Source organism: Borostomias antarcticus (assembly GCF_949987555.1).
Source record: "Borostomias antarcticus genome assembly, chromosome: 26".
In the NCBI taxonomy this organism is placed as follows: domain Eukaryota; kingdom Metazoa; phylum Chordata; class Actinopteri; order Stomiiformes; family Stomiidae; genus Borostomias; species Borostomias antarcticus.
In genome coordinates, this window is record NC_140259.1 from 191,891 (window position 1) to 206,890 (window position 15,000).

Below are 15,000 nucleotides of genomic sequence, written 5' to 3' on the forward strand. Positions count from 1 at the left end.
TGTGTAGAATAATAAAGAAAGCACACAGGCCTCTCCCACACACTCACACCTCACACACACACACACACACACACACACAGCCCTCTCCCCTGTCAGCATCCACACACACACACTCACACCTCACACACAGACACACTCACACCTCACACACACACTCACACCTCACACACACAAACACACTCACACCTCACACACAGACACACACACCTCACACACACACACACACACACACACACACACAGCCCTCTCCCCTGTCAGCATCCACACACTCACACCTCACACACAGACACACACACACACACCTCACACACACTCACACCTCTCACACACACACCTCACACACAGACACACACTCACACCTCACACACAGACACACACTCACACCTCACACACAGACACACACACACACCTCTCACACACACACACACCTCACACACAGACACACACTCACACCTCACACACAGACACACACTCACACCTCACACACACACACACACACACTCACACCTCACACACAGACACACACACACTCACACCCCACACACAGACACACACACACTCACACCTCACACACACACACACTCACACCTCACACACAGACACACACTCACACCTCACACACACACACTCACACCTCACACACACACAGCCCTCTCCCCTGTCAGCATCCACACACTCACACCTCACACACACACACACCTCACACACACACTCACACCTCACACACAGACACACACAGCCCTCTCCCCTGTCAGCATCCACACCTCACACACAGACACACACACACACACACAGACACACACGGCTGTGTCCATGTCCCTGATTATCACTGAGATCCATCTTACAGGGACGCCATAATCCTTCTTGACCTTATGACCCCTGGCAGACCACCTGCTGTCTTTAAAGCCGGTGTCACTGGCTGGCGGTAGATTAGGTCCTAGCCCAGATCCAACCCCTAAACCAACCGGATCTCATGAATGGGCCTTTATCTGAATGGGTTTTCGCAAGGACACGTTTAGCCAAGTCAGTGGATGATGTAATCCAAATAGTACCATATTTCCACAAAGACATCTGTTTCTTTGAAGTCTACAATTTTACACCACTTTGATCACATTATTGACCACTTTTCAAACAATTGTAATTCTGTGCATAATACCCCTCTCTCCCCCCTTAAAACCTGCCCTGGTGCCTCTGTTATCGCCTCATCATATTCAATCAGGCGTGTGGTTTTGGTGGTTTTACCGCATGCAAGAGCAAATTGACCATATCTGCCCGACCTCCTGGAAGGAATCGTGTGGTGAAATTCCCCAACAGGAAATACACACGAGCGCTTCCTGTGAATACAAGGACTAAGAGGAGCTGATCCACAGCCAGGCTACACTCACCATCCTCACTGTTAAGGCTAGGAGTTCAAGTGTGTTAATGCACCATCATACTAGTACAATGAACAGTGCAGTGAGAGAGTCAGCCCAGAGCCTTGCGCTGTGACGTAGACTTGTGTAACTCATGAGTTCATCCATTCTGAAAGGTTGCTGAATTATGCACAGGCAATATATCCAAGCATACAAGTGCATCTCAGAACATTTGAGCAGTAATTTGTGCAAAAGGAGCCCCCATCAAGTATTGAGTGTATAAATGAACATACTGAACATACTGTAAAGATTAAAACAAAAAAGGTTTGAAATATTTCACTTTGTGTAATGGATCTAGAATAAATGAAAGTTTCACAGTTTAAATTAAATTATGGAAAATAATAGACTTTTTCACAATATTCTAATTTTCTGAGATACACCTGTATATCGTGTCAGTGCAAAAATACGTGCAATTTGGGGTTTTGTGAGTGGATGTGTGTGTGTGTGTGTGTGTTTCTTCCATTGACCTTCAGTCATTTGCTCCGTCTCTCCAGAGCTCAGCCCAGAGCAGGAAGAGGAGGTCAGCAGTGAGGATGAGGGCTCCATACGGATGACTCACACACTTGCCATCATCCAGGTACAGTGGTGCATGTAGCTTTAAAGGGCTAGTGTGCTATTTTGGACATTTAGCCCTATTTGTGGTCTGTCTACTATGAACCTGAAACATAGAGACCATTATTTCCCTGATCGTTCCAGTATTGAGCTAGCTGCAGTTTATCTGCAGGCTCTCACTGGGCTAGAATGGAAGTCAATGGGGCATATGTAAATGTGTTGGAAAAACGATGAGATATGTGCTTTTCTGAGACGGGAAGCACAGATTGTAATCTCATCAGTCTCAGTATGCTCTCCTGTGAAATATATCGCAAATGTTTTTACATGTTTGGCATGGCTTGAACATAAGCATTCCCCTGGCGCTTGTTTTCACTGCAGGCGTTCGCAGGACTATGTGCAAATCATGCCAGACTTGCAGAAAAATATTTGGATTATGATACATTTACACACGAGATACACAGGAGAGCACACTGAGACAGAATTACACCCTGTGCTTCTCGTCTTGAAAAAGCACATATCTCATCGTTTTTCCAACACATTTACATATGCCCCATTGACTTCCATTGTAGCCCAGTGAGAGCCTGCATAAAAACTGCAGCTAGCTCAATACTGGAACGATCAGGGAAATTATGGTCTCTATGTTTCAGGTTCATGGTAGATAGACCACAAATAGGGCTAAATGTCCAAAATAACTCACTGCCCCTTTAACAAAATAAGTGAACAATCTGACATTATCCCATCATGTTTGAATCTCACTCTGAACTGTTACCCACCTATCCATCAATTAAAAACATTTACAATTCACACTCACAGTAGCGAGATTTAAATGCTCAGAGAAACGATATGATCTCTTATATCTCCTCCAATCAGAGCCCAGAGCGGCGTGGAAGAGCGAAGCTATCCCAGGATGCCGCTGGGGAGGGCCAGGGGCTGCTGGAGGTCAAACAGCTGGTTGAGCAGAAGCGTGTGGTTGAGAGAAAGCTGGGGGAGCTCAAGGCCCAGCTGGAGAAGGCTGGGTTCTCCTCCCTTTCCCAGATGAGGTAACACATCTACCCACATCTACCCACATCTACCCACATCTACCCACATCTACCCACATCTACCCACACCTACCCACATCTACCCACATCTTAGGAAGATTGCCACAAAGATACCACCTTCAAATAAACATAAACTATGCATTTTTTACTTTTAGTTGTAGAACTTGGACGTCTTTGAGGTTTTTCTTTCTGCTCATGTGTGAATAGAAGCTAAATGTATCTCAGTAGGTTCACCATGATTAATCTGTACCTTGGATAGTTGTGATCATTTAGCAGAATGTAATTATGAGCCTCTGAGACCAGAAATGTCAACAGAACTTTGTGCTGAGCTTTGAGTGTTGCTCTCTCTGTTTCTCTCTCCGTCACAGAAAAGCTCTGTTCAGCCTGCGCATGGAGAATGAAGAGCTCAGGGGTCAGATGAGTCAGCCTGAGGGAGACCAGGTGGATGAACAGAGGGTCCTAGAGGAGGAGGAGGAGGAGGAGGAGGAGGAGGAGGAGGAGGAGGAGGTGGAGGTGGAGGTGGATCTGTATCTGGATCTGGAGGAGGAGGAGGAGGAGGAGGAGGAGGAGGAGGAGGAGGAGGAGGAGGAGGAGGAGGAGGAGGAAGAGGCTTCTGAGCAGTGGGAGGCCTATGATGAGATGTCCCCCCCCCCGGTGAAGCGCTGTGCTCCTCTGCTGCGGGAGACCCAGGAGACCCAGGAGAGCCAGGAGGAGGCCGTGGGGAGGGACAGCGCTGCCCGGAGGCAGCAGGCCTCGCTGGGCTCGGGGACGTGGGAGAAGGCTGTAAGTTTCCAGCAGGAGAGCAAGGACCTGCAGGAGAGCAAGGACCTGCAGGAGAGACTCATGGTGTCTGAGGCCACCGTCCAGGCCCAGGCAGAGCAGCTGAAGGACTACAGAGAGCTACTGAGTGAGTACACACACACACACACACACACACACACACACACATACTGCACACACACACACACACACACACACACACACACACACACACACACACACACATACTGTACACACACACACACACACACATACTGTACACACACACACACATGCACACACACACACACACACACACACATACTGTACACACACACACACACACACACACACACACACCCACACACACACACACACACACACACACACACACACACACACTTATTCTGTGTGTCTCTCTCTGTCCCCCCCAGCGGAGACGTCGGTGCAGCAGGACAGTAAGCATGTCCAGGTGGACCTTCAGGACCTGGGCTATGAGACATGTGGACGCAGCGAGAACGAGGCTGAACGAGAGGACACCAGCAGCCCAGGTACTGGGATTATATATCTCTTCAGCCCAGGTACTGGGATTATATCTCCCTTCAGCCCAGGATTATAACTCCCTTCAGACCAGGTACTGGGATTATATCTCCCTCCAGCCCAGGTACTGGGATTATAACTCCCTTCAGCCCAGGTACTGGGATTATATCTCCCTTCAGCCCAGGTACTGGGATTATATCTCCCTTCAGACCAGGATTATAACTCCCTTCAGACCAGGTACTGGGATTATATCTCCCTCCAGCCCAGGTACTGGGATTATAACTCCCTTCAGCCCAGGTACTGGGATTATATCTCCCTTCAGCCCAGGTACTGGGATTATATCTCCCTTCAGACCAGGATTATAACACCAGCAGCCCAGGTACTGGGATTATATCTCCCTTCAGCCCAGGTACTGGGATTATTACTCCCTTCAGACCAGGTACTGGGATTATATCTCCCTACAGCCCAGGTACTGGGATTATATCTCCCTTCAGCCCAGGTACTGGGATTATATCTCCCTCCAGCCCAGGTACTGGGATTATATCTCCCTTCAGCCCAGGTACTGGGATTATATCTCCCTTCAGCCCAGATACTGGGATTATATCTCCCTTCAGCCCAGGTACTGGGATTATATCTCCCTTCAGCCCAGGTACTGGGATTATATCTCCCTTCAGCCCAGGTACTGGGATTATTACTCCCTTCAGACCAGGTACTGGGATTATATCTCCCTTCAGCCCAGGATTATATCTCCCTTCAGCCCAGGTACTGGGATTATTACTCCCTTCAGACCAGGTACTGGGATTATATCTCCCTTCAGCCCAGGTACTGGGATTATATCTCCCTTCAGCCCAGGTACTGGGATTATATCTCCCTTCAGCCCAGGTACTGGGATTATATCTCCCTTCAACCCAGGTACTGGGATTATATCTCCCTTCAGCCCAGATACTGGGATTATATCTCCCTTCAGCCCAGGTACTGGGATTATTACTCCCTTCAGCCCAGGTACTGGGATTATAACTCCCTTCAGACCAGGTACTGGGATTATATCTCCCTTCAGACCAGGTACTGGGATTATTACTCCCTTCAGAACAGGTACTGGGATTATATCTCCCTTCAGCCCAGGTACTGGGATTATAACACCCTTCAGCCCAGGTACTGGGATTATATCTCCCTTCAGCCCAGGTACTGGGATTATATCTCCCTTCAGCCCAGGTACTGGGATTATAACTCCCTTCAGCCCAGGTACTTGGATTAGAACTCCATTCAGCCTGAGGGGCAGTTTTTTCTCGCAAATTGCTGTGTCTCAGAACAGCCACTAGAGGGAGGCAAACATGGTTGTCTTGAATGGATAGATGGACGGGGGTTTGAGTCTGACCCATGTCTCTGTCCACCAGAGTTTGACGACCTGGAGATGTGCACCTCTTTGGACTGCGGCTCCCAGTGGTGGGCGGGTCCTGCGAGCGGTGGCAAGGCGGCGGGCGGTGACGCGGACGCCACGTCTCTCCAGCGACTGGTGGAGGACCTGCGCTCGCAGCTCTCGCGCTCCCAGGCGGTGATCAGGGGCCTCCAGGGGCAGCTGCGCTCCCTCTCCACCTCCGGTGACTTGGGACCCTCCACGCCCCGCAAAGTCAACTGGGGCTTCCAGGCCTCGGCCCCCCAGAGCGGACCCGAGGAGGATGAGGGCTGGCAGTCGTCCGACGGGGGCGTGGGGCCCTCCCCTCACCACCCTCTCCCGGACAGAGACTTGGAGGAACTGGTGACCCGTGTGGGGGCCCTGGAGGACCAGCTGAGGTCAAAGGGCAGAGGACACCAGGGGCCCCCGGAAGAGGGCAAGCCTACCATCTGGCCTGGGTAGGTTGGCTGCAGCACAGCTTGCATATATGTATAAGTTACAACACCCCAATGCCACACAAGGTATATACCTACACTGGGAGAGAGATGAGCACAGTACACTGGGAGAGATATGAGCACAGTCCTCAAGGTATATAACTAGACTGGGAGAGATATGAGCACAGTCCTCAAGGTATATAACTACACTGGGAGAGATATGAGCACAGTCCTCAAGGTATATAACTACACTGGGAGAGATATGAGCACAGTCCTCAAGGTATATAACTACACTGGGAGAGATATGAGCACAGTCCTCAAGGTATATACCTACACTGGGAGAGAGACGAGCACAGTCCTCAAGGTATATACCTACACTGGGAGAGAGATGAGAACAGTCCTCAAGGTATATAACTACACTGGGAGAGAGATGGGCACAGTACTCAAGGTATATAACTACACTGGGAGAGATATGAGCACAGTACTCAAGGTATATAACTACACTGGGAGAGATATGAGCACAGTACTCAAGGTATATAACTAGACTGGGAGAGATATGAGCACAGTCCTCAAGGTATATAACTAGACTGGGAGAGAGATGAGCACAGTCCTCAAGGTATATACCTACGCTGGGAGAGATATGAGCACAGTCCTCAAGGTATATAACTAGACTGGGAGAGAGATGAGCACAGTCCTCAAGGTATATAACTAGACTGGGAGAGATATGAGCACAGTCCTCAAGGTATATAACTAGACTGGGAGAGAGATGAGCACAGTCCTCAAGGTATATACCTACGCTGGGAGAGATATGAGCACAGTCCTCAAGCAGAACATTGAGCAGGAGTGTTTTAACCTGCAGGACGTTCGTTCGTGTCCCTTGTGTGAAGCACACTGTCCCAGATAGCTCATCAGATAGGCCATCATGGGTTCAGCAGGGGGGGGGGGGAGGGGGGGGGGTTATTCAGGGAGGAGGGGTGGGGTTATTCAGGGTGGAGGGGTGGGGTTATTCAGGGAGGAGGGTGGAGGGGTGGGGTTATTCAGGGTGGAGGGGTGGGGTTATTCAGGGAGGAGGGGTGGGGTTATTCAGGGAGGAGGGGTGGGGTTATTCAGGGAGGAGGGGTGGGGTTATTCAGGGTGGAGGGGTGGGGTTATTCAGGGAGGAGGGTGGAGGGGTGGGGTTATTCAGGGAGGAGGGGTGGGGTTATTCATGGTGGAGGGGTGGGGTTATTCAGGGAGGAGGGGTGGGGTTATTCAGGGTAGAGGGGTGGGGTTATTCAGGGTGGAGGGGTGGGGTTATTCAGGGAGGAGGGGTGGGGTTATTCAGGGTGGAGGGGTGGGGTTATTCAGGGTGGAGGGGTGGGGTTATTCAGGGTAGAGGGGTGGGGTTATTCAGGGTAGAGGGGTGGGGTTATTCAGGGTAGAGGGGTGGGGTTATTCAGGGTAGAGGGGTGGGGTTATTCAGGGTGGAGGGGTGGGGTTATTCAGGGTGGAGGGGTGGGGTTATTCAGGGTAGAGGGGTGGGGTTATTCAGGGTGGAGGGGTGGGGTTATTCAGGGTAGAGGGGTGGGGTTATTCAGTGTAGAGGGGTGGGGTTATTCAGGGTGAAGGGGTGGGGTTATTCAGGGAGGAGGGGTGGGGTTATTCAGGGAGGAGGGGTGGGGTTATTCAGGGAGGAGGGTGGAGGGGTGGGGTTATTCAGGGTGGAGGGGTGGGGTTATTCAGGGAGGAGGGAGGAGGGGTGGGGTTATTCAGGGAGGAGGGGTGGGGTTATTCAGGGAGGAGGGTGGAGGGGTGGGGTTATTCAGGGTGGAGGGGTGGGGTTATTCAGGGTAGAGGGGGGGGGTTATTCAGGGTGGAGGGTAGAGGGGTGGGGTTATTCAGGGTAGAGGGGTGGGGTTATCCAGGGTGGAGGGGTGGGGTTATTCAGGGAGGAGGGGTGGGGTTATTCAGGGTAGAGGGGTGGGGTTATCCAGGGTGGAGGGGTGGGGTTATTCAGGGTAGAGGGGTGGGGTTATCCAGGGTGGAGGGGTGGGGTTATTCAGGGTAGAGGGGTGGGGTTATTCAGGGTGGAGGGGTGGGGTTATTCAGGGTAGAGGGGTGGGGTTATTCAGGGAGGAGGGGTGGGGTTATTCAGGGTAGAGGGGTGGGGTTATTCAGGGTGGAGGGGTGGGGTTATTCAGGGTGGAGGGGTGGGGTTATTCAGGGTGGAGGGGTGGGGTTATTCAGGGTGGAGGGGTGGGGTTATTCAGGGAGGAGGGTAGAGGGGTGGAGTTATTCAGGGTGGAGGGGTGGGGTTATTCAGGGTAGAGGGGTGGAGTTATTCAGGGTGGAGGGGTGGGGTTATTCAGGGTGGAGGGGTGGGGTTATTCAGGGTAGAGGGGTGGGGTTATTCAGGGAGGAGGGTGGAGGGGTGGGGTTATTCAGGGTGGAGGGGTGGGGTTATTCAGGGTAGAGGGGTGGGGTTATTCAGGGTGGAGGGGTGGGGTTATTCAGGGTGGAGGGGTGGGGTTATTCAGGGTAGAGGGGTGGGGTTATTCAGGGTAGAGGGGTGGGGTTATTCAGGGAGGAGGGTAGAGGGGTGGGGTTATTCAGGGTAGAGGGGTGGGGTTATTCAGGGTAGAGGGGTGGGGTTATTCAGGGTGGAGGGGTGGGGTTATTCAGGGTGGAGGGGTGGGGTTATTCAGGGAGGAGGGGTGGGGTTATTCAGGGAGGAGGGGTGGGGTTATTCAGGGAGGAGGGGTGGGGTTATTCAGGGTGGAGGGGTGGGGTTATTCAGGGAGGAGGGGTGGGGTTATTCAGGGACAGTTGCCACCAGATGTGCGGAGGGAAGCAGGACAGGCAAGTTTTTGGCACAAACCCTCCGACACATGGATGTCCTTGTGTGCCGAAGTCCTTAGACGTGGAGGTTTGCGTCATCATGTGAGTCAGAATAAAGTAAATATTTACAGGAGTAGCACCAGCACCACATGTTCCTGCTGTCTCCTACAGTACCAGATGAAAACCAAAGCATTTGAGTACTGCAAGTATCCAAATAGTGCATTGTTCATCTCCCAAATTAAAATTCTACTCACAAAAAGCCAAATTGATGGTCTGAATGTCAGTTTGTCTTGTGTGTCTGATCAAGCGTTCTCTGATGGCTCATGATTCCAGCAGGTCCTCTGGTTAAACAAGCTGCTGACACTAACAGCCTGTCAGGTAGTAACTAATCTCTCTCCCTCCCTCTCCTCTCTCTCTCTCCCCTCTCTCTCTCCCCTCTTTCTCTTTCCTCTCTCTCTCTCCTCTCTCTCTCTCTCTCTCTCTCCCCTCTCTCTCTTTCTCTCCTCTCTCTCTCTCTCTCTCCTCTCTCTCTCCTCTCTCTCTCTCCTCTCTCTCTCCTCTCTTCCTCTCCCCTCTCTCTCTCTCTCCCCTCTCTCTCTCTCTCTCCTCTCTCTCTCTCTCCTCTCTCTCTCTCCCTCCTCTCTCTCTCTCCTCTCTCTCTCCCTCCCCTCTCTCTCTCTCTCCTCTCTCTCTCCCTCCCCTCTCTCTCTCTCTCCTCTCTCTCTCTCTCGCCCCTCTCTCTCTTTCCTCTCTCTCTCTCTCTCTCCTCTCTCTCTCTCTCTCTCCTCTCTCTCTCTCTCTCTTTCCCTGACCCCAGTAGGAAGTTTAACACCCTGATCCAGGCCCAGGCGCGTGAGCTGTCCCACCTGCGCCAGCGTATGCGTGAGGGCCGAGGCGTGAGTCACATCCTCACCCAGCACCTGGGAGACACCACCAAGGCCTTCGAAGAGCTGCTGCGCGCCAACGACATCGACTACTACATGAGCCAGAGCTTCAGAGAGCAGCTGGCACAGAGCGGCGCCCTGGCACAGAGGGTCAGCGCCAAGATCAGCGGACGTGAGTGGGCTCACATAAACACACACACACACACACACTTACTCTCACACACACACACACACACACACACACACACACACACACACACACTTACTCACACACACACACACACACACACACACACACACACTTACTCACACACACACACACACACACACTTACTCTCACACACACACACACTTACTCACACACACACACACACACACACACACACACACACACACACACACCACACACTGATCACACATTCACACACACACACACGTTCATACGGTATAATACTCATACAGTACATTCAAACACACACACACACACACAATGTGTGATTTGTCCTTGTGTAAGTTTCTGATGTACTGTAAGTTGTCTTAATTTGTTCTTCTTCTCAACAGGAGATCATCCAGACGTCCCTGATGACAAGACTGGCCATGAGCTGCTAGCCTTACGGTCAGTCCTCATTTCCCTTCTAGACTGTGGATCTATCTGGGTAGGAACTCTTGCTCTGTGGATCTATCTGGGGAGTGAGGAACTCTTGCTCTGTGGATCTATCTGGGGAGTGAGGAACTCTTGCTCTGTGGATCTATCTGGGGAGTGAGGAACTCTTTACGCTGTGCCACCATTGGAGAAAGGTCTGGCTGGCCTCATTACCATTTGGGGATAGGGGGAAAAACACACTATTTCTTTAAACCATCACAATCGTCTTGGGCGGAGCGGTTGCTAGGTTGTCGTCTCGTAGTCTGGATTGAATCTGATTGGGCCAAGACTCAGATCCGTCAGCACTCAACACAAGGCTTATCCCCAAAACCTACTGTTTTGAGTCAGAGTAAGGGCTGATTGACACAGACAGGTCCAGCGCTTGACTATAGAAGTAGGAGAAGTCCACAGCCACAAAACCAGAGCTAGCCTTGCCAATCTACATAGTCAAGAGCAGGAGAAACATTGTCCAAGGTTCTTCTGCATTACAGGGGTCTCTTGCATAGAATAATTCCATTGGATATCAACGAGGCCTCTAACCAAATCAACTTTAAAGCCAAAGTTCTAATGTGGCTCCAGGTAAAGATCCTAGAATAAGGGGAGAGGTCAGGACCAGGTCAGAGGAAGGTGTCTCCTAAAGGAGGAGACGGGTCAGAGGATCGGACGTTGCTATAATCTGTACAAATTCTTAAGTGCTGTTGATCGTATGTGAGGAAACACAATGTGACGTTGTAGGGAGCGTTGTCAGGATGTTACATTGTTACAACCATGAAACAACATTGCACCTGAACAATTGACCTTGTAAAGAATGCCCAAGGTGTAGGTTTGGCTGAGACCCACAATGGAGGGGAGAACACAAGGGCTTACACCAACACAAGGGCTTACACCAACACAAGGGCTTACACCAACACAAGGGCTTACACCAGCACAAGGGCTTACACCAGGACAAGGGCTTACACCAACACAAGGGCTTACACCAGCACAAGGGCTTACACCAGCACAAGGGCTTACACCAACACAAGGGCTTACACCAACACAAGGGCTTACACCAACACAAGAGCTTACACCAGCACAAGGGTTACACCAGCACAAGGGTAACACCAGCACAAGGGCTTACACCAGCACAAGGGCTTACACCAACACAAGGGCTTACACCAACACAAGGGCTTACACCAGCACAAGGGCTTACACCAACACAAGGGCTTACACCAACACAAGGGCTTACACCAACACAAGGGCTTACACCAGCACAAGGGCTTACACCAACACAAGGGCGTAATTACACCAGCACAAGGGCGTAATTACACCAGCACAAGGGCGTAATTACACCAGCACAAGGGCGTAATTACACCAGCACAAGGGCGTAATTACACCAGCACAAGGGCGTGATTACACCAGCACAAGGTGCCTGGCCAGCTCAGCATGTGACTCCTCATCTCAGGGTCATGGGTTTGGGGCCTGTTTTGGGTGCAGCTACGTTGAATTTCATTGTACATTTACAATAACACATAAGCCAGATTTTATTTTAGGATGTATTTAATTAAAAGTAGAGTAACCCAGCTCTCTTCCATCACTCTTTCCTTCACCCTGCTCACCTCAGTTAAAGAGACGGGTAGAAGAATCTGATCAGACTTGATGTGCTTATGGAATGAACTGGGCCAGGCTCTCTCTCTGGTTATGCCTCCGCCAGGCGATAGCATTATGGTTTCGGGTTGTCCGTCCGTCCGTCCGTCCGATGGTTGTTAATGCAATATCTCGGGAACACATTTACAGAATTTCTTCCCCTTTGGTACAAATGTGCAATGGCACTCAAGGATGAACTGCTTAGAACGTGTGGGTCAAAGGTCAAAGGTCAAGGGTCACTGTGACCTCACAAAAGGCATTTTTGGCCTAGTGAACACGATATCTCAGGAACGGCTCGACAGAATGTGTTCATATTTGGCCAAAATGTCCAGTTGGATTGAATGATGAACTGATTAGATTTTGGTGGTTAAAGTTCAAGGTCACTGTGACCTCACAAAATGTGTTTTTGGCCTGATGATCTCAAGAAAGGCTTAATGGAATTTGTTCATATTTGGGTAAAATGTCCAGTTGGACTTAATTGGATTAGATTTTGATATTCAAATGTCAAAGGTCAAGGTCACCGTGACATCACAAAAGGCACTTTATAACGATAATGCTAATGATAATGCTAATGCTAACGCTAGCTAGCTAATGCTAATTCTAACAATAATGCTAGTTTTAGCTAGCTAGTATTAGCATTAGCTAGCTAGCATTAGAGTTAGCTAGTGTTAGCATTAGTGTTAGCCAGCTAGTGTTAGCATTAGCATTATTGTTAGCATTAGCATTAGCTAGCTAGTGTTAGCATTAGCATTATTGTTAGCATTAGCGTTAGCTAGCATTAGCTAGCATTACAGCTAGAATACCAGCAAGCTAGTGTACACAAGCACATCCACGTCAACACAGGGGCCAGATGTGGAGACAGGGGTCAGGCTGATTTACAAAATTGGACCCAGAGCGGTTAGCATAATGCGCTTGAGTGCTCATGGTCGTGAGTTCGAATCCAGCTGGTGGCTGGATAATTATGATGCAATTTCGATCCATTAAAATAAAGTGTTACCAAAATTCCTTAATCCTTTACTAAATTCCTTAATCCTTTTCCTTAATCCTTTTCCTTTACTTTAATTTTACCACGGCATAGCGGCTGGTAAAGTTAAGGTCAGTCGCTCAGTCAGTCAGTTAGTCACTCAGTCTAGTTTTTAAATATATTTGTAAGGAATTTCTGAATTATTTAGACAGGACAGCAGAGGCAGGCAGGCAAGGTGGGAGGGGGGTGTTTACCAAATGCACACTGCCATTGCATTGATGAATTCAATGTTTATTTGTCAAAAGTTGAACTTTTCACAGAGAGAGAGAGACATCTTAAATGCCATCTTAAAAGGCCTGGGCTTTTTATACTATTTGGTTCACTGAACAGTAAGCCAAATCACACCATGATCACTGTAGTAGGAAGCAATTTGCCATACATGGATATTTTGGTTGCTGTACACATGGTCTAGTAAAGATCCACTCTTGTGTGTTGGGAATTTCACATGCTGTTGAAAGCCATGTCTTTCCATAATTTCCTGGTTGAACACAGGATGGTGTTCAGTGACCAGGTCGAGATTAAAGTCCCCAACAATTACTGATGGCTTTCCAGTTGCAGCGATGAACTTCATCAACCGGTTACATGTGTTGTGGAACAGGGTCATGGAAGAGTTGGGTTGTCTGGACACAGTTACAATATACAGCATGGTTTGGGATCTTGATGTTAAGACATTGGATTTCTACACCTGTCTCATCCAAACACACTTTAAATGGCTGACATTGTGCTGATGTCGTGACATAGGTGCATACTCCTCCACCAGTACCCACCTGCCGATCCTTCCGTACAAGCTGAAAGTTCCGCACAGCATATGTGCTGGATGTATGTCTTGAAGTGAGCCATGTCTCTGTAAGACATGCTATTGAGCACTCCTCCAGGAATGGTAGGCACAGGAGATCTGCATGGTGGGCAGGTGAAGAGCGGATGTTTTGAACAGCTATGAGTAGAGGCCTGGGGTCAATGTTCAGTGCTACTTTCTTAAGTTATAAGTTCTTTATGCCTCCGGCAGGTGATAGCCTGGCCGGAGGCATTATGGTTTCGGGTTGTCCGTCCGTCCGTCCATCCGGCCGATGTTTGTTAATGCAATATCTCGGGAATGCATTGACGGAATTTCTTCCCCTTTGGTACAAATGTTCACTGGCACTCAATGATGAACTGCTTAGATCGTGGGGGTCAAAGGTCAAAGTTCAAGGTCACTGTGACCTCACAAAATGTGTTTTTGGCCTGATGAACACAATACTGTATCTCAAGAACGGCTTGACAGAATCTGTACATATTTGGCCAAATGTCCAGTTGGACTAAATTAGATTAATTGGATTCGATTTTGGTATTCAAATGTCAAAGGTCAAGGTCACCGTGACATCACAAAAGGCACTTTTGAACGCTAACGCTAGCTAGCGCTTATCCTAATGATAATGCAGCTAGCTAACGCTAGCATTAGCATTAGAGTTAGCATTAGAGTTAGCATTAGCGTTAGAGTTAGGTTAGCAGTTAGTCAGGGTTAGTTAGGTTAACTGCAACTGCCATTGTTGGGCGGAGGCATTTAGGCGCTACGCGGTTATTCTAGTTTTGAAAAAGGAGTGTGTGTGTTACATTACATTACATTACATGACAGTCATTTAGCAGACGCTTTTATCCAAAGCAACTAACAATAATTGCATTTAATGTAGGAAGAGCCAATGTGCCAGAACTCACAAGTGCATCTTCTTTCTAAAACAAGTGACTAAGAGCATAATCTAGTGCTGAAGGCAAAGTGCAAGAATAGCAATTTAAAATACAGTGCAATACAATACAATGAAATACAATAAGTGCTTAGGAGGGATGATGGAGAGAGAGAAAGAGCCTGCAGTAGTGTGCACAGATGGCCAGGCAGATTCAGAGG

General features: G+C 49.3%; 1 protein-coding gene across 1 annotated transcript in view; it reads left to right on the forward strand.

Annotated features, from left to right (window-relative positions):
- Nucleotides 1–15,000, forward strand: part of pde4dip (phosphodiesterase 4D interacting protein) — a gene marked incomplete at its 5' end in the record, with an annotated part of 43,307 nt that overhangs the window by 6,696 nt on the left and 21,611 nt on the right. Inside the window, 8 exons of the mRNA XM_084459067.1 lie at nucleotides 1,907–1,989; nucleotides 2,835–3,004; nucleotides 3,373–3,484; nucleotides 3,665–3,911; nucleotides 4,198–4,314; nucleotides 5,698–6,154; nucleotides 9,768–10,003; nucleotides 10,393–10,447. Coding sequence (XP_084315193.1) covers nucleotides 1,907–1,989; nucleotides 2,835–3,004; nucleotides 3,373–3,484; nucleotides 3,665–3,911; nucleotides 4,198–4,314; nucleotides 5,698–6,154; nucleotides 9,768–10,003; nucleotides 10,393–10,447 — 1,477 coding nt within the window. The remainder of the gene's footprint in view (nucleotides 1–1,906; nucleotides 1,990–2,834; nucleotides 3,005–3,372; nucleotides 3,485–3,664; nucleotides 3,912–4,197; nucleotides 4,315–5,697; nucleotides 6,155–9,767; nucleotides 10,004–10,392; nucleotides 10,448–15,000) is intronic.